Below are 24306 nucleotides of genomic sequence, written 5' to 3'. Positions count from 1 at the left end.
TTTACATTAAAATTGGACTAAAGGGAAGTTTTCCAACTCAATTAATGTGTCCTTAGCTGAAACCTACATGAATTTCAGCTAGTTGTTTGTTCATGTTCAGCTCACTGCACAACCTATGGATGGCATTACAATTTTGTTTATGCTGACCATCAGCATCCCTGTTGCACAAGCTTGCTCTGTGAGTTTCGAAAGGGGCATTATAACTGTTTACCCTTAACTATGGCAGTAATCTAGCATGACTGAAAACAGAAATGTCTCATTTATTGAATGATTTGTATGAGATAAAAGGACTTTTTTTTTCCTTCATATTATATTTTAGCTTCTGTGATTTTTTTTAAACCCTAGACAGAGCTTTGAACCTTACTGATCATGTCACCAGCATTCACTGAAGAAAAATACCAGTTACCAACATCAGTTACAGTTATGTAGTTTACTGTGGTACAAAGGGCATTATTTTTACAGTTACAAAATCTCATTTGATACTATGGTATTAGTGTGTATGTATATGTAGAGTTGGTGCTGGGTTTGTGTGTTTCATAACCTTGTGGTTTTGAAAAACAAACTTTTGCTTGCTTAGTGTGTTGGAATTAAATGTTTAGTCCTAGCACTAAATCCTGTATGTTTTAAATCCGGTACCGAAATTGTAGCGGTATGTGAGTCTTATGAATTCTTAGTACACAGCATCATCTCCATTCATACAATAAATCAGCTTTCTAGCTTGAGTTTAGCTGAGTAGTGTAATTTCAGAAAAGCTTTAAAACAGCCTTTATGGGAAATCACACAACTAAGTACAATATTGATGTACTAGAACTCTCAAAGTCATGCTTTGGGGAAGATCAAGGAGGGAACTCTTTTAGCACAAATTTTGATAAAATAAAGACAGAGTGCTTAAATCAAGAAAGCTGGTCTTGTAGCATTAAGAGTAAAGACATCTGACTGGCTCAGTCGTAGATTGTTTATATGCGTGTGAAGCACAAGGCAGCAGACACAAATGTACGTACCACATTATCCATCTGTACTGACTTAGTTATCTGTACCTGACGGAATTTGCCATTGCTGTCTTCCAGAAATATCGACAGTATATGTCTGGACTTCTCACTCCTCCTTATGGTGTTATGGAAACTGGCTCCAACAATGACAGTAAGTATGAGGAGGTAGAAATCAAATGCTAGAAAAATTATAAAAGAGAAGAAAAATGACGAATGAAAGTCTTCTGTTTTGGGGTGTGGAAATTAATATATGAAATTCAATTCAGCATTACCACTGTATTAATATTCCATAGAGGAGGAAATAGTTTGGAACTTGCTTGATTGCATTCCTAACTGCATACAACTGCACACAGAGTTGTGCACAAATTTGCGCTGTGGGACAGACCTCTTGACTAAAACATACTGTATTATGTTGCATAATATTTAACTAGTTGTAGTTGGTATATGAATTCTATAGAATGCAGCTGTGAGTCCTGCTAGTAAAATGAATTTAACAAAGAGTGATTTCTTTTATTATTTTATTTTATTTTTAAGTTAGGTTGGGCTACTTTGCTTGCTTGGGAACTTTGGTTCATGTTGGGACACATAACCTGAACTAAACATGCTGCTATCTGACCTTAGTTGCATAGGTAAATAAGTTTGGGTATGGCTTTGCATCATGAGAGCCTGTCAAACTGTGGGATAATGGTGTAGACATGAATCCAAGGGCAGCCTTTGGAATGCATCACTTCTGTAAGTCAAGGTATTTTTATTTAGTTGCCAGAGAATTATTTAGACAACGGCCAGGGTGATATCTGATGGCCTACAGTCATGTCTGTAAATTTTGGGTAATATGTTATGTGATCAATATAGTCTATTTGTGAAACAATAATGTAGCATAGCATAACTGTGCTAGGAAGTGCAAACACGACACATTTGAATTTGAGGTATTAAAACACAGGTAGTGGTTAAAAAAAAAAAAAACAAAAAAACAACTAATTCCTGTATCCATGTTTAAATTACTTACTTGTGAGACAGTACTACTTCTAACAAACTGTATTTATAGCATTTACAGAAGTTAACTTTCTTTTTCATGTTCCTAAGAGAAGAAAAACTGCCTTAATAAATGTTTTGCACTTAACGTACACATTCATCTATGGTTTTTTTTTCAAAGTATAAAAAAATCAAATTGCTTATTCCATTAATAAATGTTTAAATCAAATTGCTTCTTCCATTAATAAGTGTTTCTTTTGTTACTTAAAGTATGTATAGTATTTATTTTCTGTATTCTATCCTTACTTTAGGAATGCCAGATAAGGACAGTATGTCAGGCAGCTCTCTTTGCCAAGTCTCTAAAAACTGTAATAAGGTAAATTGCACCTATTTTTGCCTTTTGGTTTTGGTGGGGGAATTTTTGGTAATAATAAAAAAAAAAAAAAAAAAAAAAAAAAAAGCAGTAGTACAGCGTGAAGTTGTGACGCATATGATTGATACAAGTGTAGTATACAAGTTGTAATGATTCTTTAGATATTTTATTATAAAACTAGAGAAAGCAAAGTGCTGCTGTTGAAGTTTGTGTCACAATTTGATTGTCATCATTCTGTAAGGAACATGGTGAGGGTGAGAAAGAAAGGCATCCCTGTGACAAGACCCAGTGCATAGCCAATGGATCATAAAATTCATAGTTAAGTCCTGTTTGAAGGCTAAACTGAGTCTTAGCTGATGCATAAACATTGTTCTGGCCTTTTGTAGGGGGTGAGTTTTCTACTGTGTTCAGAGAGCAGCTTTACATCGCAGGTGCCCTTTGTAAAAAGTTCTGTGCCTTTGGTCTCACCACATCAGGACCAGCATGAAAGAACTCATTAATATTGCTATGGTGGCATTGAAGTGATTATAATAGTTGGAAGAAATAGTATCAGATGTTGCTGCGAAGGTTCAGAATTTTTAGACTTTTTTATGGTGGGAGTAGAAAAGTTACAGTAATACACAGTTGCTTGGATGCCTCCTTTCTGTATATAAGAGTTTAATTAGATGCATTTGTGTGATGTCTTTAAAAGGTTAAAGGATTTTTTTTTTGTTCCATAAAAAACATCTCTTGACAGCAGATAAAGACAATGAATATTTTAGCGTGTTTCCTTAATGCGAAAATAACTACTTCCACCTCTCCCTGTCTGTCTGTCCTGCTTCCTCAAGGGTACTGACCTTTCTTAATTGTCACATTTAGCCTTTATTAAATGTATAAATGTAACAGTATGCAGTTCCTTTTTCTAGAATCTTATTCACTAATGCTGTACCACTTCCTGACAGCCTTACCCTATATGAAAATAAACATTTTTCCATGCACTAGGTAATAATTCTTAGATACTTTTGTATCTTTTCTCCCTAAGCATTTTACAAACTTTTATAAGTGTTCTCTAAGATATTGGCATTTCAAGGCTGTACATAAGAGTTGAGACAGATCGGGGTCTTGCTTGACCCCTCAAAGAAAGTACCAGGTGTAGAATCCAAGCTGAAAGACATTTTATTTTCTGAAGTGGGTAGAGGTAACAAGCTAAAAACATTCTAGGCTGTCCTAGAAGGTGATATTTCTCCATAAATGGGTAGTGATGCTCAGCTAAGGAGCATATGTGCTTTCAGGTCCAAAGTATTTTAGAAACTGGGCAAAGTTTTGTGATTAATATTGCTGCCAGTAGCTTGGTTTTTCTAGCACAAGAGGACTTAATGCACAAAGTAATCTTCACCTGTGTAGGAGATGGAACTTGTCTGGGACAGGCTCAAACATTTCAATGACTTTTGCAAGAATAAGGTCCTTCGCAAACCATATTAACTTCCTTTCCAAGACAGACCAAAAAAACAAAACAAAACAAAAAAAAGCAGCCATCCTTCACCCTCCCACACTCTGTAGACATTTCAGTGGAGAAAAGCTGAGAGAGTAAATATGTGACAGATGCTTGTCACCTTGCTTCATCCCGGAGGATCTCAGATTGTCCCATGACAAATGTGGCAGAATCTACACAGCATAGAAATGGTTCATGAATCCTAGTTCTGATTTTGCCATATGGCCATAGTTTTCTCCAATTACGTCAAATGAAAGGTAAGTGCAACAGACATACTTGTGTAGTTTGTTTATTGTGTGCAAGCTTCATTTCTGCAGGTTAAAACTGTACAACTGTTACATTGCTTACACAATATGTAGATCTTCATGTCTAGCTCTTTTGAATGATCTAGGAGATACTGGGATTGCAGGGACAAATTCCCAGAAGTGTTACCAGCTATTTGAAATACAAAGTACCAGGACACCAGAAAAAGAGCCATGAATTTGTGTATTTTATGTGCTTTGTATGTTCTATGGTTTTATATGGCTGCAGAAATGGCTACTGCATTGGGACAAGCATTCATCAAGGGAGAGGATTGTGTTTGCAGGTCATCTTTCAATTATTTTATATCTTTATATGGACAAAATGAGGCCTGTAGGACTGCAACCCCACCCCCCAGAGGGGCCTGCAGGCTATTCTGTAATGACAAACACTGAATGAGGACCTTTCTGAAATTCAGAGAAAGTTCCTCTAAATCTTTCATGTGGTAGAATACATGACACTCTTAGAAGGAGATAACATAATTTCTTCAGAAGTTCTAGTCATAATGATACATTTATATATTTCTTGTTGTTTGTTTTAGTTTCCCAGGAAAGTTTGTATCTATAAATAATTTGCTTCAAATGAAATCAAATATATTCCACTCTTGAAATACAAGATGCATGTTTTTCTCTTTTAGCTTGTGCTGAGCCTTTTACAAGGACTGTAATAGATGATTTTCCATATTTGCTAATTATTTTCATAGCTTAATTTTTTTCTCTTGTCACATCTATTATATTTCTGATGAGTAACACAAGATTTTTCTTCTAATGTATGCCTTGAAATTTTCTCACCATATGGGGATGTTTGGTTTTCCTAGTTTGTTAAAATCTATTAAAAAAATCTATTTGGAGAAGGCAGCAAAGAGATTTTCTTTTACCAAACAAGAATTCATTTGCATTTAGGGTTACATTATTGCACATCATTTAATGCAATATAGCAGTTAAATTGAGCATAAAATACTGAGACAGAGTATGTTGCAGTCCTCAGTTATATTTTGAGAAATGGAAACAAAATCAAATTTAAGCCATTTTACATAAGGGAAAATAACACAGCACCTGTCTTTTTAACTAGTCAGTCTAGTATCTCTGCAATGGTCTCACTAGCTCCAGTTTTTGAAAATTCTGATGGAACAGATCTGGATATAACTGGAGCTGCCAGGTGAATATAACCATAAAGCCAAAATGACAAAATCAATAATAATTTCAAATACATATTTGGAAAAGATACAGAAGAATGCTTAGAAGGCAGGGGAGGTTGGGCTCCAGCATGCAGACAGAATAGGCAGTGGTTATGTCTTCATATATTACCAGCAGAGCTGGCAGCAGGGTTGCGTGGTTGTTCCCACTACAAGATCCTGTTTTTACAATTTGGCCAGTTTCTCACTGTTTAGGCTGAGTTTTTCACGCTGAGAGTTTACTTCTGGCTGATTTTTAAATTGAAATGGATCAAACCTCTGTGACATTGAGGTTGGGGGAAAATACCTAGCACATGTTAAATAGCTTTTCCCAGTGATACACTAGCAATCCTGTCCTTTGGCTTGTAGCTTGACACTTAGGGCTTACTCTGGCAGAAGGGAGAGCCATTTGTGACTCCCTATGGCTAAAATAAGCCATATTGTTAAGCCTTGAAAAATCTGTTGAAACAGGCTCACTAGAGGCGTGTTAGAGTTAACCACTAGCTTCTGCACACAGGCTGTGTGCATTGCGTGTGCAGTATTCCCAAACTACACCTTTGGTCCTGTGCTGCTAGGGCATTACTGTGTTGATGCTTAGCAGTATGTTTTTTCTTGCAGTTGTTCATTCTAGCTGCTAGAGTAACATTTTGATTACTAAGCCACAGACTGTAAATGAAAACAACTGTTATCTCCCCTGTGCTTTTACACCTTCTACCGGTGCCCAAGTAGGAAATGAGTAAAGAAAGAGTCTGTTCTTCTCTGGAGAACAGTACATTGCCAAACAGAGCTGTAGAGACACAGGAATCAATGTAGGTAAGAATGGAGCACTGATCCATGCAGAGCTTGAAGCTCCAGTCTACTGCAGAGCTTGGTGCTGTGAGTGTATTTTTTTCTGCTGTCAGTAAATGTCTGAAACTCCTTTGCAAACTCTGCCTATGAGATGCCAGGAACAATCTACAGAAAGAGTAAAACTCTGTGACTAATGACAATTACTCTATTTATTCGAGTAGTTGATAGTCAAACCATTCTAACCATGCTAATACATAAGTTTTATGTTGTTTTCTGTAATGGAAGCTCAATATTGCAGTTTGCTAAAAGAATCCCCAAATCCTCAAGAAACTACACACAAATCCTGCATGAAAGGAAAGCTGAAAAATAATGTGCTTGAAAACAGAATTTCAAGAATGAAGGCTGACTGAGCAGTGTTAATGAAGTCCTCTTATCCGTGTTTGTTATGGTACGGACTTCAGTTCTTTGTATTTGTTATGGTACAGACTTAGATTACCTGCTCACATACATTTTTTTCTGTAGTACACTCAAACAACAACACTGAAACTAAACAACATCTCACTTCAAAAACCATGATAGTTTTCGTTTTGTACAACTTAATCTCGATGACTGCTTCAAAAAAATAGCTACATAAATGTGCCATCTTTTGCTGAAAGTGCGCATCCTGAAAGGAGGAAAGTACTTCTTCATATCCTTTGTGCTGAAGGAAATATATTGAACACAGAAAATGTAAGCAGATTAAGTTGTGCAAATTCAAGCTGTTATCCTTGATACCAGGTGAAGAATATATTTATTTATTTATTTATTTATTTATTTTCCCTGAAATCTCTTGTTTTATTTCCTTTATCTTCCCTGTATTGTCTTTAGGTTTCTATTGTGATAAAAAGCTGCAGGAGCTCCCTCTAGTGCACGAAGTAATATTGAGAAAACGTGTCACGTTTGTAAAGCTTACAGGCTGGAACATCATCCCCTTTGTGTTTTTAATGTGATGACTTCAAATCCTCTAGACTGGAAGCTTATTGGAAGTGGTTTATTTGAAGATATTTTGTATAGCACAGCTTCTCAAGGAGGTGCTGAAATACTTATTTGAAAGCCACCTTTTTATCCATCTTCTTCCCTAGTTAATTTGATGTGATAAAATGTAGATCAATGTGTGGTTTGTTTTTTTTGTTTTGTTTTGTTTTTACTGAACTTCCATTAAGGCATAGGTGCCATGCTGATTTCTTTGCAATTATATAATTGGAATGATTGTGAAAACCTGATTTACTATTTTATCAACTCTAAGTGCATTTAATAAGAATATATCTGAGATACTTTAGTTGACAGAGAAGGACATAATCTAAGTGTTAATTCTTAAAATATTGCCACTTTCAACATTGCCAGGCCAATGAGTATTCACTTATTTCAATTTTCAAGCACTCAAGCTCTGGGCATTTGGAAGTATATTGTTTGTGAAGATGACATTACAATTCACTAGATGCAGCCTTGAAGAGCCCGTGCAAGACACCAGTAATAATCATGTTCATTCACCAAATTAGCTACTATAGCAGTAAACACAATAATTTCACTTCTGATTTCCCTATATTTCAATTTACTTTTCCCAGATGACCAAGGAAAAAGCTTATCTTTTAACACATTCAGTAGATTGTCAAATGTGGAATTTGATAGACCATTAGCAGAACGCTAAGGGAAATGTTTCACATGCTCTTGAAATTCGGAGACTACAAGGCTGAATAAAAAGAAAGAGCAGGAATGCAGGCAGTGTTCTAGCAAGATTGTAGGTGTAATGGCAAGGTATTTGTAAGTGGTAATGTCTCCAACATTCACATAACTGTTATAACAGAGTTGATTTTCCATGTGCATGGTTTGTATAACTGCCCAACAATGAGAATGTATTATTTCCTGGAGTATCCTGGGTTCCATTCAAGAGCCAGTTGTCCTATACAATGTTAGCATAGCGTTAAAAAAAAAATAAATCCCTTTTATTTTGTTTTAAAGTGGTTGCATAAAAGCAGTATGTGCAAATATTTCTAAGTAATGTCTTCATGCAGTCCTAACTACTGATTACTTTTAGAGACCTCTGAAATTTTTGCACGATTTTTGCATATATGAAAGTAATATGCTTAGAGGTCTGTTCAAGTTCTTCGTTTTGCTCTGAGTGGAGGTGCTCAGGGTTCAATCATTGTCACAGCTTGTAACAATTTGGCTAGTGCAGAGGCTGTGCATATAGTCCCTGGCAATGAGTCACATGGTGACAGCATATGGCAGGAGAGATAACAAAGACGGAAGTGTGAGATGAGTAGGAGTCTGTGACAAATACATTTTTCATACGTTAGTGATGAACTTCATCATGAAAAATGTGAAGGTCTATATGTCATCAGAGCTCTTTAATGTCGACAAAATTGTTAGTAGGGCTGCAGATTTACATAAGTAGGTTTTGCCTAAGCTAAATTGTTGCAGAACCGCCAGGGAAGGTTTTGGGACATCACTTTCTCCAGTTCCAGCCATGTGGAGATAATGTACATCTGTAGGCCTCCCTTCCAAACACCGGAGTGAATAGCGATGCCTCAAAGAAAAGCTTGCACTGCCTCATCTTCTGTTATCCGATTCAGCTGTCTGATGATCTGTAAAATATCTGTGATTTCATTGTGTATTCTGAATTCTGGAGATCCTAATGGCAGTTTCTGTTGGAAACCATTTCTTCTGCTGTAGCTAATCATATAATTGAGCTTCAATCTGACCAAGAGAGAACTAGCCAGAGTAGTCCCAGAATGGAACCTACGGTTGTTATTAGTGATTCTCATTTGATCTATAATAATACCAGAATAAATAGCGTTGTAGAGGAGAAACAAAAGACAAAACCCAGAATCCTTGATCTGAATTGCTGCACTTTTACCTGCATACATATCAGAATAACTTAATTTCTGTTCATCACATACTTGATCCAGTTCAAGGATCCCTGGTCTTTTAAGCCCTTCTGTGAATTTGGAAGAAAAAAATACAAACCTTTCTTTTTGTAATGAGGAGTTGTCACTGTGATGGCCCTAAGGACAGCTCTAGAGATAAACAGAGCTGGATACAATGACGGTGAGATTGGTAAGAGAGAGGCAAGACTTCTCTTGGTAGATGATTTAAACATTTTGCAGGAAAGGTTAGAATTTTGCAATCTGAAGGTCCTAAAGAAATAATTTAAAATAAAATTTTGTCCTCATTTTCAAAAAGCAATAACAACACTGGACTAGGATTAAATATATCTAGGCATATATAAATATATCTAAGCTTGGAAAATCTAAGCTTGTTTGTTTGTTTTGTCAGCCTTTGTTGCAAACTGTGCATATCCTAAAGCCTTGCAATTCTGTTTTGTGCTGGATGCTGTGATACAAAGTAGAGAAGGAGGCCTCTGCTAAAGAGAGCTTCTAGTCACAGAAGAGATTAAGTGGCTGTCAGATAGAAAGGTGCTGGTTGCCTCATAACATTGTAAGGCATAGGGTTCATATGTGTGCCTACATTTCAGCTGTGTTTCCTTACAGGAGCTTCCTGTCATCAGTCCTTGACGTGATCATCCTTAGGGACACAGGGTGGTGGGAATAAATTCAGAAAACAATAGACAAATGGAAAACTACGTGATAAATATTTATTTGATTTAGTGTTTGAAGAGAATCTAACGGACAATTCCCATTTGTCAGAGTAGCAATGCTGAACGAGAACAGTAAGCAAGTACTCAGCTTCTCCTTGAGTAACCTCCTCATAGTAGGATTGGAGAGGTGCTTGGGGGCAATGTGGGAAGGCAATTTGGCTGTAGATACATTTCCCTTTTCTTGGAAGGAAATGTGTTTTCCCCCTCTTGCCTAGTTGAATGAGTATTATAGTTTAGATAAATAAAATACCATGAATAAAGAAAAAATAAAAAATTCCTAGAAGATGCTAGAATTTGTAGAACACTGAATATTGTGAAGCAGCTATGGGAAGTTCTTTCAAAATGAAAAATCACTCTTACTTTCAGTTGTGCTCAGAAACATAGCATATTGCCTCACCTGCCAGTCCTGGCAAGGGCAGTCTGATAATATATACCGTGGAGTCACATTTGATGACTCTTGCTCCTTGGCTGTGTCTTCTGTGAGATTCTGTCCCAACCCATAAAAACATGCACATATGCTCCATTTATCTCTTGCAGTTGAAAGGCAGAAAGAGTGGGTAATTATACTGAGAAAAAAAGATAGTCCTTTTCAAGGTTCATGTCTTCAGACAAGTCAAGCGTATACAAGTAACACATTTGGCACTTATATTTGAAACAGCAAAATGAATTTTTTGAATCTTGTAATTATTTTCTCAAGTTTGGCAGAAAAATTGGATCAGGGATCTTAAAATCAGATTTCATATAGTCACTCATATCATCACACACAGAGCATTTTGACTTCTTTTCCTACAATGCATGCAGGAAATTAGTATTCCACAAAGTCAAATGTAGTTCTGAGTAAGTAAGAAGTAATCAATGTGTCTGATCTGATCATTTAGCAGCATCTTTTTATAGCTGAGTACAGATGACAAATATTTGAGAGGTTAATAAATGGTGGAGAAAAGTAAGCTGCCCAGTGACTTTGTTTTTCTTTTTGTGTTACTGGGACGTGAGCCAGGAGCCCATTGTAGTGGCTCCACATGGAGTACCACCACCAAAACATGTTTGGTCTGTGGTGCTCAGTTAGAGCCATTCTGAACAAAAAATGCTGAAGCAAAAATGTCAGATATCTACAACAGAGCTGAAAATGTAATTGGACCATTATTTCCAGTGATCGTTAGAAGCAAGTACTGTTCAGGTATTTAAAGATTTATGATTTATGACTTTTCATTATTTATTCCTTTTGTAAATTTCCTTCTGGAAGAAAGCTTGGCACAAGAATGTGAACGTTTGATCTCTGTGTGTTTTATCATCAGTGATGCAGCTGTCTTAAAATTAAAGATAGCAGTTAGTGAGGAAATAGGAATACACATAGCTGAGCTGGCTAGCAGAGAAATGAAGAGAATACATAATTTAGGTTCCAAAATAAGAATGCAAAAAAAAGCGTACTTCTAATACCAGTTATTAATACTGCTGCTAATTAGGTTTACTCAGCCACACTTGTTTTCATCTTAGGAAATGATCTTATATAAACAATTTGTGTAATAACCTTAAATATGAACTGTATGGAGAAAGAGCCAGTAACATAATGGGCAGAATTATGGTTAAGACTTCATAGTAACTGGACCTCCCAGTACTGCTTTGCCCACCCTCACTCTTTAAGGTAGCTGACTTCAAAAACATGAACCTGAGGAGGCATATTGAAGCATCTTCGCTTGTGCCACTCTTCCCTTATAGCATTTTGCACAGTGGCACAGCTGTTTACTTCTCTCCTGAACCCATTTTTCTGGTCCAGTCCACCTGTGAGCCCCACAAATGCCAGCAGTGGCACTAGGGGAAGGGGCAGGAGTGGGTGGCTGGGCAGTAGTACGGCAGATCCTGCCCAGGGAGAACCGCGGTGCTGTCGCCACCCTTCTGTGGCAGCACCAGGTGACCTGCACCAGGACTGTGAGGCCTGTCGCCTTCTTGCTGCATCTGGCTGCATGGGCCCTCTTTTCAGTCACACTGATGCTCCTGCCTGCCCTGTGGTAAGGGAGCAGAACTGTCAGAAGCGTGTCAACCTTTTCTTCTGAGCTTAATTTTCTGCTCTTTAAGCTGAAAATTAGCTTCGTGGCCAGAGCCAGAACAAGCCATGGGACAGCCTGGATGTGGGGTTCAAGGAGGGGCTGCATCACAGCAATTGTGCTTGAGGCTGCTGTGATTTCTGGGGCCTGAGATACGTAACTGCACAACGTGCTGCCAGGTCTGTCAGCTATGGGCTGTGAGAATTTCTCCTGCCCCAAACCTGGCATCTCTGCCAGCCTTCTTCAGTTGCCGGAAGGCAGAGGGGCAACAGGCAGGACTTCTTTTGTCAGGCCAGCTTGCAGCACCATTGCAATTCACTGCTAAATCACTAATGAATGTGTATGGTTTCAGTCTCCTGTGACTAAATACAGATTTGTATGATGTCTTCCTGTTTTGGCTGTAAAATGCACATGCAGAACCAGGCAAATATTTGTTCACCTGTCCCTCCCTACTTTTGGGTTGTCTTAATTGTGTTCAGAGCCAGTCTAGATCAGGGATTGCGGTCTACAAACTGCTGGGCTCTGGCAGCTATTCCAAATGAGTAAGGGAAATGGATCCAGGAGAAGCCTTTTGTTACTAGCTGCACAAGGTTCCTCATCTTGGCAATACTTTAGTGGTCCACAAGGTAAAACATACTCATGCCCCGTCCCCTCCACTTTCTCCCCCCCCGTCCCCCCGGTTCAGTTCACAGTCACCAGATCTCAGTGTTAGTTTCTGCAGATCTCGAGAGAACATTGGAAAAAAAAGTCTCTTGACAAAACTGTAAATGTAAGGCTTCTGGTATTCCTTTTCCTGTAAACATATAGCCACTGCTCCACAGCAGTCGTAGACCTCTTTGTGTAATAGAATCACAGAATCACAGAATTTCTAGGTTGGAAGAGACCTCAAGATCATCGAGTCCAACCTCTGACCTAATGCTAACAATCCCCACTAAACCATATCCCTAAGCTCTACATCTAAATGTCTTTTAAAGACTTCCAGGGATGGTGACTCCACCACTTCCCTGGGCAGCCTGTTCCAGTGTCTAACAACCCTTTCAGTAAAGAAGTTCTTCCTAACATCTAACCTAAAACTCCCCTGGCTCAACTTAAGCCCATTCCCCCTCGTCCTGTCACCAGGCACGTGGGAGAACAGACCAACCCCCACCTCGCTACAGCCTCCCTTAAGGTATCTGTAGAGAGCGATAAGGTCGCCCCTGAGCCTCCTTTTCTCCAGGCTGAACAGGCCCAGCTCCCTCAGCCGCTCCTCGTAGGACTTGTTCTCCAGGCCCCTCACCAGCTTCGTCGCCCTTCTCTGGACCCGCTCAAGCACCTCGATGTCCTTCTTGTAGTGAGGGGCCCAAAACTGAACACAGTACTCGAGGTGCGGCCTCACCAGAGCTGAGTACAGGGGGACGATCACCTCCCTAGCCCTGCTGGCCACACTGTTTCTGATACAAGCCAGGATGCCGTTGGCCTTCTTGGCCACCTGAGCACACTGCTGGCTCATATTCAGCCGACTATCCACCATCACTCCCAGGTCCTTCTCTGCCTGGCAGCTCTTCAACCACTCATCTCCCAGCCTGTAGCTCTGCTTGGGGTTATTGCGCCCCAGGTGCAGGATCCGGCACTTGGCCTTGTTGAACTTCATGCAGTTAAAGTAGTAGTAGAGTGGCTCTCCTGTCTTCCTGAGATAGTGGTCCAAATAGGGGGAAGGAGAAGAGAGAGAGAGAAACCAGGAGGTTGCCTGAACATTACTCAGTCTGCTCAGTTTCTTCAGCATTACAGTCTGTGTTCTTGAAAGACTGTCTTTTGTCTGGCTTTTCTGTTGTGAAGTTTGGGGTAGAGAGCGTGGACTGCTGCCTGGAAAGAGCTGCGTGGCCTCATGGCACTATAGATACATGGCAATCCCTCTGGGAGGATGTACCTCTCTTTCCCCAAGATAGCCTCTTAGATTGTCATGGAGAAGCTGAAAATTCCTACGTTATTGCAGAAATGATTGATTTTTTGAAGACAAATCTGTGTGAATACACTAGGTGTGTTCAGTATTTCCAGGCAAGCTGGTTTGGATTGCAGTTATTAAATTTCTCCTGTAATAGCAAGCATTAACTGTTCATCTTCACACTATGATTTGCTTAACCTAATACAGCAGTCCTTATCTTTTATACAGCCCACAAAGGTCTTCACTAAAGAGTCAATTAAGCCAAAGAAGATTTGGAGATCATATGTAAAAGGAGGTGAGTGGTTGAGAGATGGTAAGGACAGAATTTCAGTTAGACAAAGCAGTATTTTTAGCAGTGATGTGAAAATTAATACCAACATTAAGAGGTACTAGGAGAAAGGGGATAGATTACAAAATGCATACAATAGATCCCTTTCCATTTCTCAGGGACAGGGTTGATTCTGTGATATCCCTAAAAGCCAGACATCACAGAATTTACAGAGCTTGGGCTACATACTGAGAGAGGTAAAAAGAGGTCATTTCTTTCAGAAACATACTGTGGTGGATTGGGATGTAAAGAGATGGGGTTAGCTAGGGAAAATGTCAAGTAGAGTAATTTCATCTCTCTGTATTAGTCTTGGATTATTTATTTCAGTGTTCTGTGAACTTTTGTGGAGCCATTTTTTTCTCAAGTTGCAATAAAGATCCATTTAGCAACAGAAGCAGCCCGGAATATGCTTAGAGATATCTATTCTCAGCTAGTTAGCAGGGCAGACATGCTGAAATTCACAACAATGAAAACAAATGTGAACAGGCCTGGTTTAAATAGTAGCAAGTTAGGCAATTGCAAGCTCTGTAGGAAGTTAGGAGGGAAGGAACAAATTTACAAAAATGAAATCTTTATTATTCTCCAGTTCTAATTCCATTTTGCTCAGATTGGCAGGAATAACTAGTATTATTCTTTATTGTTTTCTTGGGGAATACTTACTGTTCACACAGATGTGCATTAGCTCATTTGTATTTTATTTACTGATTATTCCAATCGTATTATGGAATTAATATGAAAAACAGGGCATATTAATCCATATTTTTCAGATCTAATGATGTGATTCCAAGTGCCTTTGTATATTCTTAATCAATACAATTACTGCTAGTGAAGTATCAGAATGACACTGAATTAACTGATTGTATGTACAGCAGTTATGAGTTTCATTTCATGCTGGTAAATTTGTGAGACCACAATTAGGTTTTGCTGTAAAAGAAAAGTTCCTCCTTTACCTTTTTTAGCCAATACTTCCTCCATGAATTTATGCTGTTGGACTTTTCCTGTTGCTGAGTCAGATGATGATGTTTCATCCTAGCAGACGGGGATTATGATGCTGATAAGTTGTCCTCAGACGATGCACATTGCTTCTTGTTGCTTGGTTCTGTTCCTGTTAGATCTGTCTGGCTCATTGTGTTTAGGGGAGCTGTGACGATGCTGGTGCATCCCAGTCAGAGATAGGAGCTGTCTGGTGTCAGAACCACTAGGAAGAAGGGCGCTACCCTAAGGAGACTACAACCCGGTTTTAAGACAAAAGCACCCAGTAGATGGGTGCACACAAAGTGCAGTGTTTGATGTGAATGAGACAGGTGACAGGTTTGGCATATCAGCAGCTGAGGCTTTGTAGACATGCTTTTGTAGACATGGAGAAATAGAAGTTTTAAGGAAGATAAAAAGGTTGTTTAGTGGATATTTGCCAAGAGCAGAATGCTTGTCTCTTTCACTGAAGTACAAATATGTAAATTAAACAGAAGTGCTTGAATGGGTTTTGTTCATGACAGAAGACTGTAGGCTGTTGAAGTAAAGTAATACTTGGCTGAAAGAAGGTTTGTGCTTTTTAAAAATGTGTTCTGGTCTAGCCATCAGTGCGGGATTTTTTTCCCCTGTTTACTTTCATATACTATAGAAACAACCATTTACCTGCATTAGAAAATATACTCTATGTAGACAGAAAACATCTATGTAGATCATTAAAAAATCACACGATCTCCTTTTGTGAAGTAGCGTAACAGATGATGTTGCACTGGGTATTGTTAGATTGTTCCTTCTCAGTTTCATTTTTATCAAGAATTTATTTCTGAGAAGGATGACAGGAAGAAGACTAAGGAGTAGGTAGGGCAGCTGGAATCTGAGACAGATGTGTTACACTCCTTCAGTGTTTCTTCATTTCATGTATGTTCACACAATGCACTGTCCTGAACTTGGAGAAGAAGGAACCTGGAATCACCAGAAGAGCCACAAAATGGGTTTAAATTAACTTCTCTTCCCTGCTTGCCTGAGGCTTTACATTGTTGCTGACCTCCCCAGGGAATTCAGGAGGTAACCTTCAACCCCCACTAGCCCTGTCTCACTTTGATGATTTTTCCTTTCTCTGTTAAAAATCATTATAAAATGCTCAGGATGAAATTGTAGGCACTAGTCTTCCAGGATTTCACTTGCAGCATTCAGCAGTGTTTTCAGTTGCTCATTCTCATCACTTGTCAGTGATGTGAATAGATACTGTCATCCCCATTTTACAGATGGAGAAGTTGAAACACTTGGAGGTGGAGTGACTAGCTGGGGTCATACAGTAAATAAACTGGTATCACTCAGGAGACAGTGGGGCTCTTGGCTCACTTGGGTGACGTTTTGACTACATTAAAGTCAAGAGTTTTAATAGGGTCACAGTTTCACCCCTTAATTTGCACTCCATCCAGTTTTGGCACCCTTGAGCTTGGTATGAAACCACATCTAAAAGTTCACCGCACAGTCCTCAGTGGGCAGTGCTGGTGGCTGGGTGTGATCAAAGTACAGGTGAGAGCATCCCATCCTATGAGTCTAGAGGCATGGTTCCTGGGAGCTTTGGAGGTGTGTGCATGCGTGTGTGCACAACTTACACAGGAACCTGGGAGCAAGTGAAATAAATACTCCAGAAGCTCATTAAGTCTTTAACTTCTCTTCAGTTTGCTTTTGAATGGTTGTTATATACCTAAAGCATGTATGAGTGACAAGTCTTAAAAAACAGTAACCTTACAGCCTAATATTTATTGCACTTTTTCATCTTCAGCATTATAGTTTGTTTCTCAAGATGTAAATAATTTCAAGTAAACATACTATTAAAGCCATGGAAACTAATAAATCAGTAATTCTTGTAAGAGACAATTAAAACATTATTTATTGTTCTGTAGATTAAAAAAATGCAGCAGCAGAGAAGCCAGTAACAATGCTGGGTTGAGATTCCTTATGACAACCGTAGTCACACCTCTGTCAGAATATCAGGAATGCTCACAGTGGAGTTAACATTTTCTGACATTTTATTCAATGCATGCAGTGTAGTTATAGCAGCTGTTTCATTGTAGCAGGGAAGTAGAAAAATGACAGGAAAATAAGACATCATTAGCCATGTTCTGGATTTTTTTTGTGCACTGGTCATAGTCTATTTCAATATTCTTTTTCCCTTTGACATTCACAGTGAAGTATCATTTTTGGTAATGGCTGAATCATTTTGTGTTAAAAGGATGGACATTTACCATTTGTCAGGGAAACATTGTAGAAGTGTTAAATAATGCAATTTCAATTTAACTTTCTAAAATAAATTTGCTACACTGGTTGTATTTGAGAATTCAAAGAGACGCATTTTGCTGTTTATGCTATTAATGCACACAGCTTACTAAAGAAAAGCAATTTTAGAATGTATTTAAAAATACAGGTTTACATTGCATTATGTTTAAAGAATACAGATTTTAAAAGTCATAATTACTCTGAATAGTTTGATAATAGCCCATTTACTGATAGTATCCAAAGCATTTTACAAATGTAGGAATTATCAGTGTGTTTTTTGTTTTGTTTTGTTTTGTTTTTCCAAGAAGGGGAAAGTGAAACATGATGTAATTACTTGTAATCTATGTGGGATCATGCAGCCAATGGAGTCATTAAAAGAAATAAAACTGAGCTGTCTTAACCATTGGTCATGACAATTTCTACTAGTCTGTTATGTTTGGTTTGGTTAGCTTGTACTTATCTCTGGCTGTTTGGCTTACAATTGCTGTAGTTTTATGAAGTTCATAAGATTTATGAGATGTGATTATTTTCCTGTTTCTGTGGAGATTCCATGATTTTGCAAACATCCTTGGGACTCTGTGGTTTTATCCATCCCTACTTTGTCCTGCTTCCCACTTCTGCTGCTTATAGATGTTTGTTTAGAAGGTATGGTTGTCTTTTGTGAGCATGGTGCTGTGCAGACCCAGGAGCTGGGCTCGATGATCCTTGTGGGTCCCTTCCAACTCAGGGTATTCTATGATTCTGTGATTCTTTTCTGTGAATTTTGAAAAGGGGTATATAGATTGGAGAAAGAGTGAAAAGAATATAAAGGGGAGAACTGTTGTAACTTTTGCTAATTTTGAGCTCTATCTCTATTCACTGGCTGTACTTCCAGTGTGTATTGCATTGTGGGAATGTTTTTTGTACATTTTATTTCTTGTCTAGTGGACCAGGAAGGGTAGCAATAGTCTTTCAGGTCATTTACACAAGGAGAGTCAAGCACAGTCCTAAATGACAGACACCAGAAGACAGAGGCAGTAAGAGCTAAAGATGCTCTAGTTCCTGAAATATGCTTAGGAGAATCAAATGCCATGGGCCTGAATTGAAGCCACTTAACCAGTGCCCTCAGTGATTTTGGATTAGACACTAAATCACCAATAGCATCAACTTCTGAGGGTGTAAAACAAATAAAACTCATAGTGATGTGCCTGTTGCTGCTGCCACCTTTCAACTTGTGTGGCTTTTGTCCTTTGTTTCTTCTGGATCCCCAGCCAGCCAGCAGGAAAATAGATGTCACTTGCAATTCTTTTCAATGCCCTGGTTGGAAATAAGGGATCAACAATACTGCACAGGTTTATCTCATCACCCTGGTAACCTCACATGCCATGCTTAACTCCAGTAAATACAGAAACTTGTTCTCTGTTCAGAGATGAGCTATGCTGAGGTCATGGGAAAACAAAACAGAACAACAAAAACATGATTCATTGAGATTCATTAACGTCTATTTTATTTCTTCTTAGTTCTTTGCAAGGCACAATTGCTACCTTAAAATTTGAGAGTCATACATGTATGTTATTCATGTATTTGATTGTTATCCACGATTTGATTCTCTAGATCAAAATTGCTGTAGATGTAAAGTATTAATTCATATGTAAAGGCTCAGAAGAAACATCCCTTACAGGGTATTTAAGGGGAATGGGAAAATGTATGTCTCATATGAGAGACATTCTTACCTTTTTGTTTAGCAGATTTAAATAACGCAACAAATACAGACCTCATGTTAGGTCTCTATTTTATTGTTATTCATTATTTATTTGTTTGTTCAGTGATGTAAGAAGCACAGAAATAAAGGTGGCCCATGCCCTATAGTTTGTAATCTAAGGCCCATTTCTTCAGAGATGTCATGAAGTTCTACGTAAAGATATACATAAATGTTAAAGATGTACATAAAGTTATACACATGAATAAGTCCTATTTAGATCTATGGTATTGCCCTCATGCAGAAGTATATTTGAATCTTCAAAGGACTGGAGGCTATAATTGTTACTTACTCTGCTTCACCTCCAATTTAAAGAGAGTTTTGTGATTGGCTTCATGAATGGTTTGCTTGAATGTGAATCCATAAATGTATAGTGATCAAGTTTGTTAATGTTAAACTGAAAGCCATTTTATCACAGTTTCTCTTCTCTTTCCACTTATCCCTTCCAACATCTGCAGTCCCCTCTTTGCCACTCTCTAGACCCATTTGCTTCTTCTCCCCTGCAGCGGGAGGATCAGCAGATTACAGTGTGGGCACTGATTGGAAAAGGGCAAGAAGTAGCTAAAGCTCAGGATGGTACTGCTGTGCTTGTCGTTACTGTGGCCAGGAGATGGACAACAATTTGTATAATTGGCTTATGTATTTGAGCTCTTCACCTAATAACTTTTCCCCTTATTCAGACGTCCTGAAAAACATGATTAACAAGTAGCACCAGGTATTGCAACATCTATGCGCTTTCATCATATTAATTCTTGAAAGATACTGGAATGTGTAAAGAAGGTAATTAAACACTGCTGTCTGCTGTTGTAAGGGAAGAGCTACTTCATTATTTCTCAGTGCTTTCTAAGTATCCTTTAATGGGGGATCCAAAACTGTAAAGACTCATAAGACATACCTTGGAGTTCGGTCATATTGTGACTATTATTGTAAGATATGATCCCATATCTGGGGGATCAGATATGGGATCATATCTGATCTGGTGGGAAGTTGGTATAGGAACACTGTATCTGCTTTTAACTAACTGATATTACATTTCTCTGGCTTTAGAGCATGACTTGCCTTTCTATTACAAGCTCAGTCCAAGCCCTGTGGTTCTATTTCTTGCATTTAATCTCATTGTTAGTGTAGCCAGAGTCCACTGCAATATCTTGTAGCGGCTGCAGTTTTGGAGGTGCTCCTTGCTGGCTGTGTCTTTCAAGCATCAATGAAACTGTTCCTCAGTAGGAGTGACTGCCTTGCTTTCTTGAGACCAGGGTTGCTGCTCAGGGTTGTATTACTGATCATCTTTTTAAGCGTCACCTTGTGGTTGAACTACATTTAGACATGCAAAGGTGTCCTTGAAAATTGCACAGTACCATACAGTAAGAGTAAAAGGTACTTAAGAAAGCATCTAATCCATCCCTGGGCCACCTGCACTATTAACTGTTCCCAACACTCCTGACATACTTTGGGTTTCCTCGCAAGCCTCTGAAGATGGAGGAACCACATCTCCCTGGCAATCTGTGCCAGTATCATTGTCCACACTGCTAGAAAAGCTTCCCCAATGTCTAATGTGAATTCTTTCTCACAGCAATTTCAACCATTTTCTGATCTCTATGTGATGGACTTGGTCACTTCTTTTCAAAGGCCTTTTAAATCTGAAGACTTTTTTTGTCACACTTCTGCTCAGACTTGTCTTTTGTCCAGCTGAACAACTTTAATAATTTATGTTGTGCTTTCTGACTAATCTTGTTGCTCTTCTCTGAATTCAGTTGGTTTAAGTGTTTTTGAAGTAAAGTGGCCGAAGGAGAGACAGTGTTTTGCTTAGGGTCTTATCTAGGTTGATTAAAGCAGAACTTCATTATGTATCTGATCTGTTACTGCATCCCCATGCAGCATTTGTTGCTTTCACAAAAGTATGGCAATGCATATTCAGTTCTGTTTAATATCCATTATAAACCTCATTTCTTTGTCTTTAGAACTGCTGCTAAGATACTTTTTCCCTATTCTGTCTTTCTGTAGCAGATTATGCCTGCTTCAGAAAAGTAATCAGCACTGTGTTGCATAATGCCATCATATTTTTTCAAACTAATATCAAAACCATGTCAGATTATAATCTTGTTCTCCATTGTGCTTGCAGTCCCTCCCACCCTGAAGTCTTCTTCAGGATCAATGAGTGTACATTTGACTTCGTCCTGCATTAATATTTAGTAGGATCAGATATACTGTATGTTCTTGAGAACCCTACTCAAAACAGTCCTCTAGTATAACTGCCAGTTGGGCAGTGCTTCACTGGTAATTACCACTTTCAAAATGTGTTTTTCCAACTGGCTTTGCACCTATTTGGTAAAAATTTAATCAGTTTTGTGCAAGGGGCTATCATATGAGCCAGTGCCAGAAGTCATGCTCAAGTAAAGAGTTAGAAATCTACTCCTTCTTCCTAATCCATCAGTGTTGCTATCTGGTCATGGAAGGAAATTAGATCAGTTCAGCATGATTTGTTCTTGATTAATATGTCATTTGTTATTCATCTCCCTGTTCTTTTCCAGGTGCTTACTTGACTGTTTTTCTGGGAAGACAAGTTAAGCTGACAGGTCTTTAGTGTTTCAGCTCTTCCTTTTTCCATTTTTCTTCTGCTGCTTAGTTCCCAGGAGTTCTCAGAGATGACTGCTCATGGTTCTGAGATGTCCTCAGCTGTCTTTAATTTTTTTCAGGCTCTTCAGTTTTCCTGCATGAAATTCTATAAACCCACCTGATCTGAAAATACCTTATTTACATAAATTTTCTTATGCCTTTTTTTTCCAGGCTGAGATTTTAATCCTTTAACTCTGCTACGAGAGCTATTAGCCACCTCTGTCACTGATCTTTTCAGTAAACATTGACACAAAAAATAAATTGACTTCTGGCCTTTTTGAATTATCTGTCAGCAGATGGCCTTCTGTTGAGTAGTAGATCAACACTTTTCCTTGTCTTTGTTTACTGTTAATGTACTTGTGGAATATGTTTTGTTATTCTTTAACTCCTTTTAGCTTATTCTTGCTTCCCTATGACCCCTTCAAAAAATCTAGCTATTGGTATTCCATTTTCATGGCATTTCTTCTTCCTAGTGTATTGTTTGTACTTTGATGTTCTTACTTCCTTTTGTGAGGTTCTGACAGGGGATCATTTCACAAGATCACCTTCAGCCAGGACACCTTCTGCTTTCGCAGTTGGTCCTTCTGTGTTGGTCAGAATCAAATGTAGGAGAACAGCTCTTCTTACTGCACATTCTTGTGTTGTGACTTAGTATTCATCTGGATTTTTTTCCCCTGTACTTTCAGGCTGAATCAGACTTCTTCTAAATACTCTCTTATATTCTATTTCAATTAGGATGGGAGGTTTATTGACAAATCTCCATCTTCAGTCTTTTCAACTATTAGTTTTATGCATTTTGGCATAAAAATTTGTATTCATTTCCACTAGTCTATTGCTATGAAAAAGTTTTGTAGCTTTATGTTACATGATTTATCTCTCCTTTGAATTATATTTCTAACTGGAATTGAAATCTGGAAGCTATATTGTGCTTCGTTGATCCATTTTAAGAATATAGAATTTAAAAATAATTTTCATATTGACTTTCATGCCAGTTTAACCAATAACTTAAGCATATATTTACCTTCAGTCTCATTGAAATTGATGGGAATTTGAAATCCTTTTGGAAAGAAAATGGATGCAAAAATTGTTAATGCTCAGAGTGATCTCTCTGACTTGATCCTTTATTTATATTCTTATTTAAAACTTTTATTTGATAGTTTTGTTTGCATAGAGGCATCTTAACAACAGATTCTTGCTATTTTAGTGTGCTTTAACTGCAAATGTAAACTGTCCAAAGTATGCTTCACATGAGTTCAGAAACCAACAAATATCAAGGGATATTCTCCCTCTCTTCCCCCTAACAAGTGTTTGTTACTTAACTGAGTCTTTGAAAAAATGTTTAGATGATTAAAGAGAAAAAACAGGAGTCCTACTTTAATTGTATTGATCTGCCTTTTGAGAGACTTCTTGTAAGGCCTGAGTAGAAATGAAAAAAACGAGTAGAAAAGAAAAACCATTTGCATCATTTTCCATATACAGGCCTCTCCATTACAGTTATCTTATTGATTTCTGTGATTTGCTTCCCTCATCCTTCCCTTTCTGACTGACCTGTAGTCTTCTGCTGCATTCGCAGGTCTAGCCCAATCTGATTACCAAGAGTGCTTTGTTACAGCATTAAAATCCAGTCGGAGTTAGCAAACAGATACCCAGTTTAAGAAGACCAGCGGCTGGCAGCCCAGCAGCATGCAGTCAATGGTTCACCTGACCTTATCCAAGCCACCTGCTTTTACTCTGTTATTTTTCCTTCACCGACCCCTTTGTGAAAGTCCTTGCCCAGGTGTCTGCAAGTAGCCTGTGTGCTCTTGTATTTCAGAAGGCTCTAGTGAGCGGCTGTGAGTTGCCAGCTCGCTGTTGAGAATTTAGGAAAGACAGATACTGGGAGCAGAGCCTTTTCACCTTTCCTGTTTGTGTGTTATGCCAGAAGAGGAGGTAAGAGGGTTCTGTGGCAGGAGGACTGCTAGTAGAGGCAGCTGCCTGTGGAGCAATGCTGGTGTGCCCATGGGGATTTGAGAGCAGCAAGCAGAAGGGGTACCTGGACAGCCTCAGATTTGGTGTGATGGTTGGCACTGAGCACTTCATCAGTACTTTGGAAAGCTTAACATGCTTTTATTTATTCATATTCACAGGTCATGTCATTGTTTTAATTTGCCTAACATTAAAAGCCAAGTTTGTCTTTAAGATGTCCTCAGAGAGCTTTTTTGACTTACATCCCCTGGACAAGGCTTGGACTTGCATACTTTGTTTTTACAGCTTATTTGTTCAGGTGTTTGTTTTGTTTGTTTGTTTTTGTTGTTGTTTGTTTGTGGGTTTTTCTTATTTCTGCTTTTATTTTACTTTACTTCTCAACCTTTAAACTGTATTTAATTTCATTTTATTTTTCAGACACCTCTTATTGAACCTCACATCCCACATCGTCCTACTAAAACCATTACACAGGTAATAGGACATAGGTGTGCTGTAGGGCCAGGCTGCAAGATAAATTGAAGTAACTCATTTCCAATAGTGCGATGCATATCAGTTGGCATGGTGTTTTCTAGATGTGATATGTATGTGAGATTTAAAATCCACAATATTTTGCATTGCTCTGAATAAGTAAGCATCTGTGCAAGAATTTTTTTAATTTAGGGAGAAGAGAACTTGTGCTTTGTTTTGCAGAAGGCAGTACAGAGACTGTGGAAAGTTTAAAATCTGTGTGTCTTGGTCC

The 24306-nt window shown here is 38.4% G+C and overlaps 1 protein-coding gene across 1 annotated transcript in view; it reads left to right on the top strand.

Moving 5' to 3' along the window:
* RAPGEF4 (Rap guanine nucleotide exchange factor 4) overlaps nucleotides 1–24306 on the top strand; it is a gene marked incomplete at its 3' end in the record, with an annotated part of 149016 nt that overhangs the window by 72783 nt on the left and 51927 nt on the right. Inside the window, exons 5-7 of the mRNA XM_084289457.1 lie at nucleotides 1068–1140; nucleotides 2273–2337; nucleotides 23985–24038. Of these exons, the coding sequence (XP_084145583.1) occupies nucleotides 1068–1140; nucleotides 2273–2337; nucleotides 23985–24038 (192 nt within the window). The remainder of the gene's footprint in view (nucleotides 1–1067; nucleotides 1141–2272; nucleotides 2338–23984; nucleotides 24039–24306) is intronic.

The sequence above is a fragment of the Netta rufina genome, assembly GCF_964035555.1.
Source record: "Netta rufina genome assembly, chromosome: 6".
NCBI classification, from domain to species: domain Eukaryota; kingdom Metazoa; phylum Chordata; class Aves; order Anseriformes; family Anatidae; genus Netta; species Netta rufina.
Note: the sequence above shows the minus strand (reverse complement) of the source record. Positions and strands in the feature narration are given on the sequence as shown.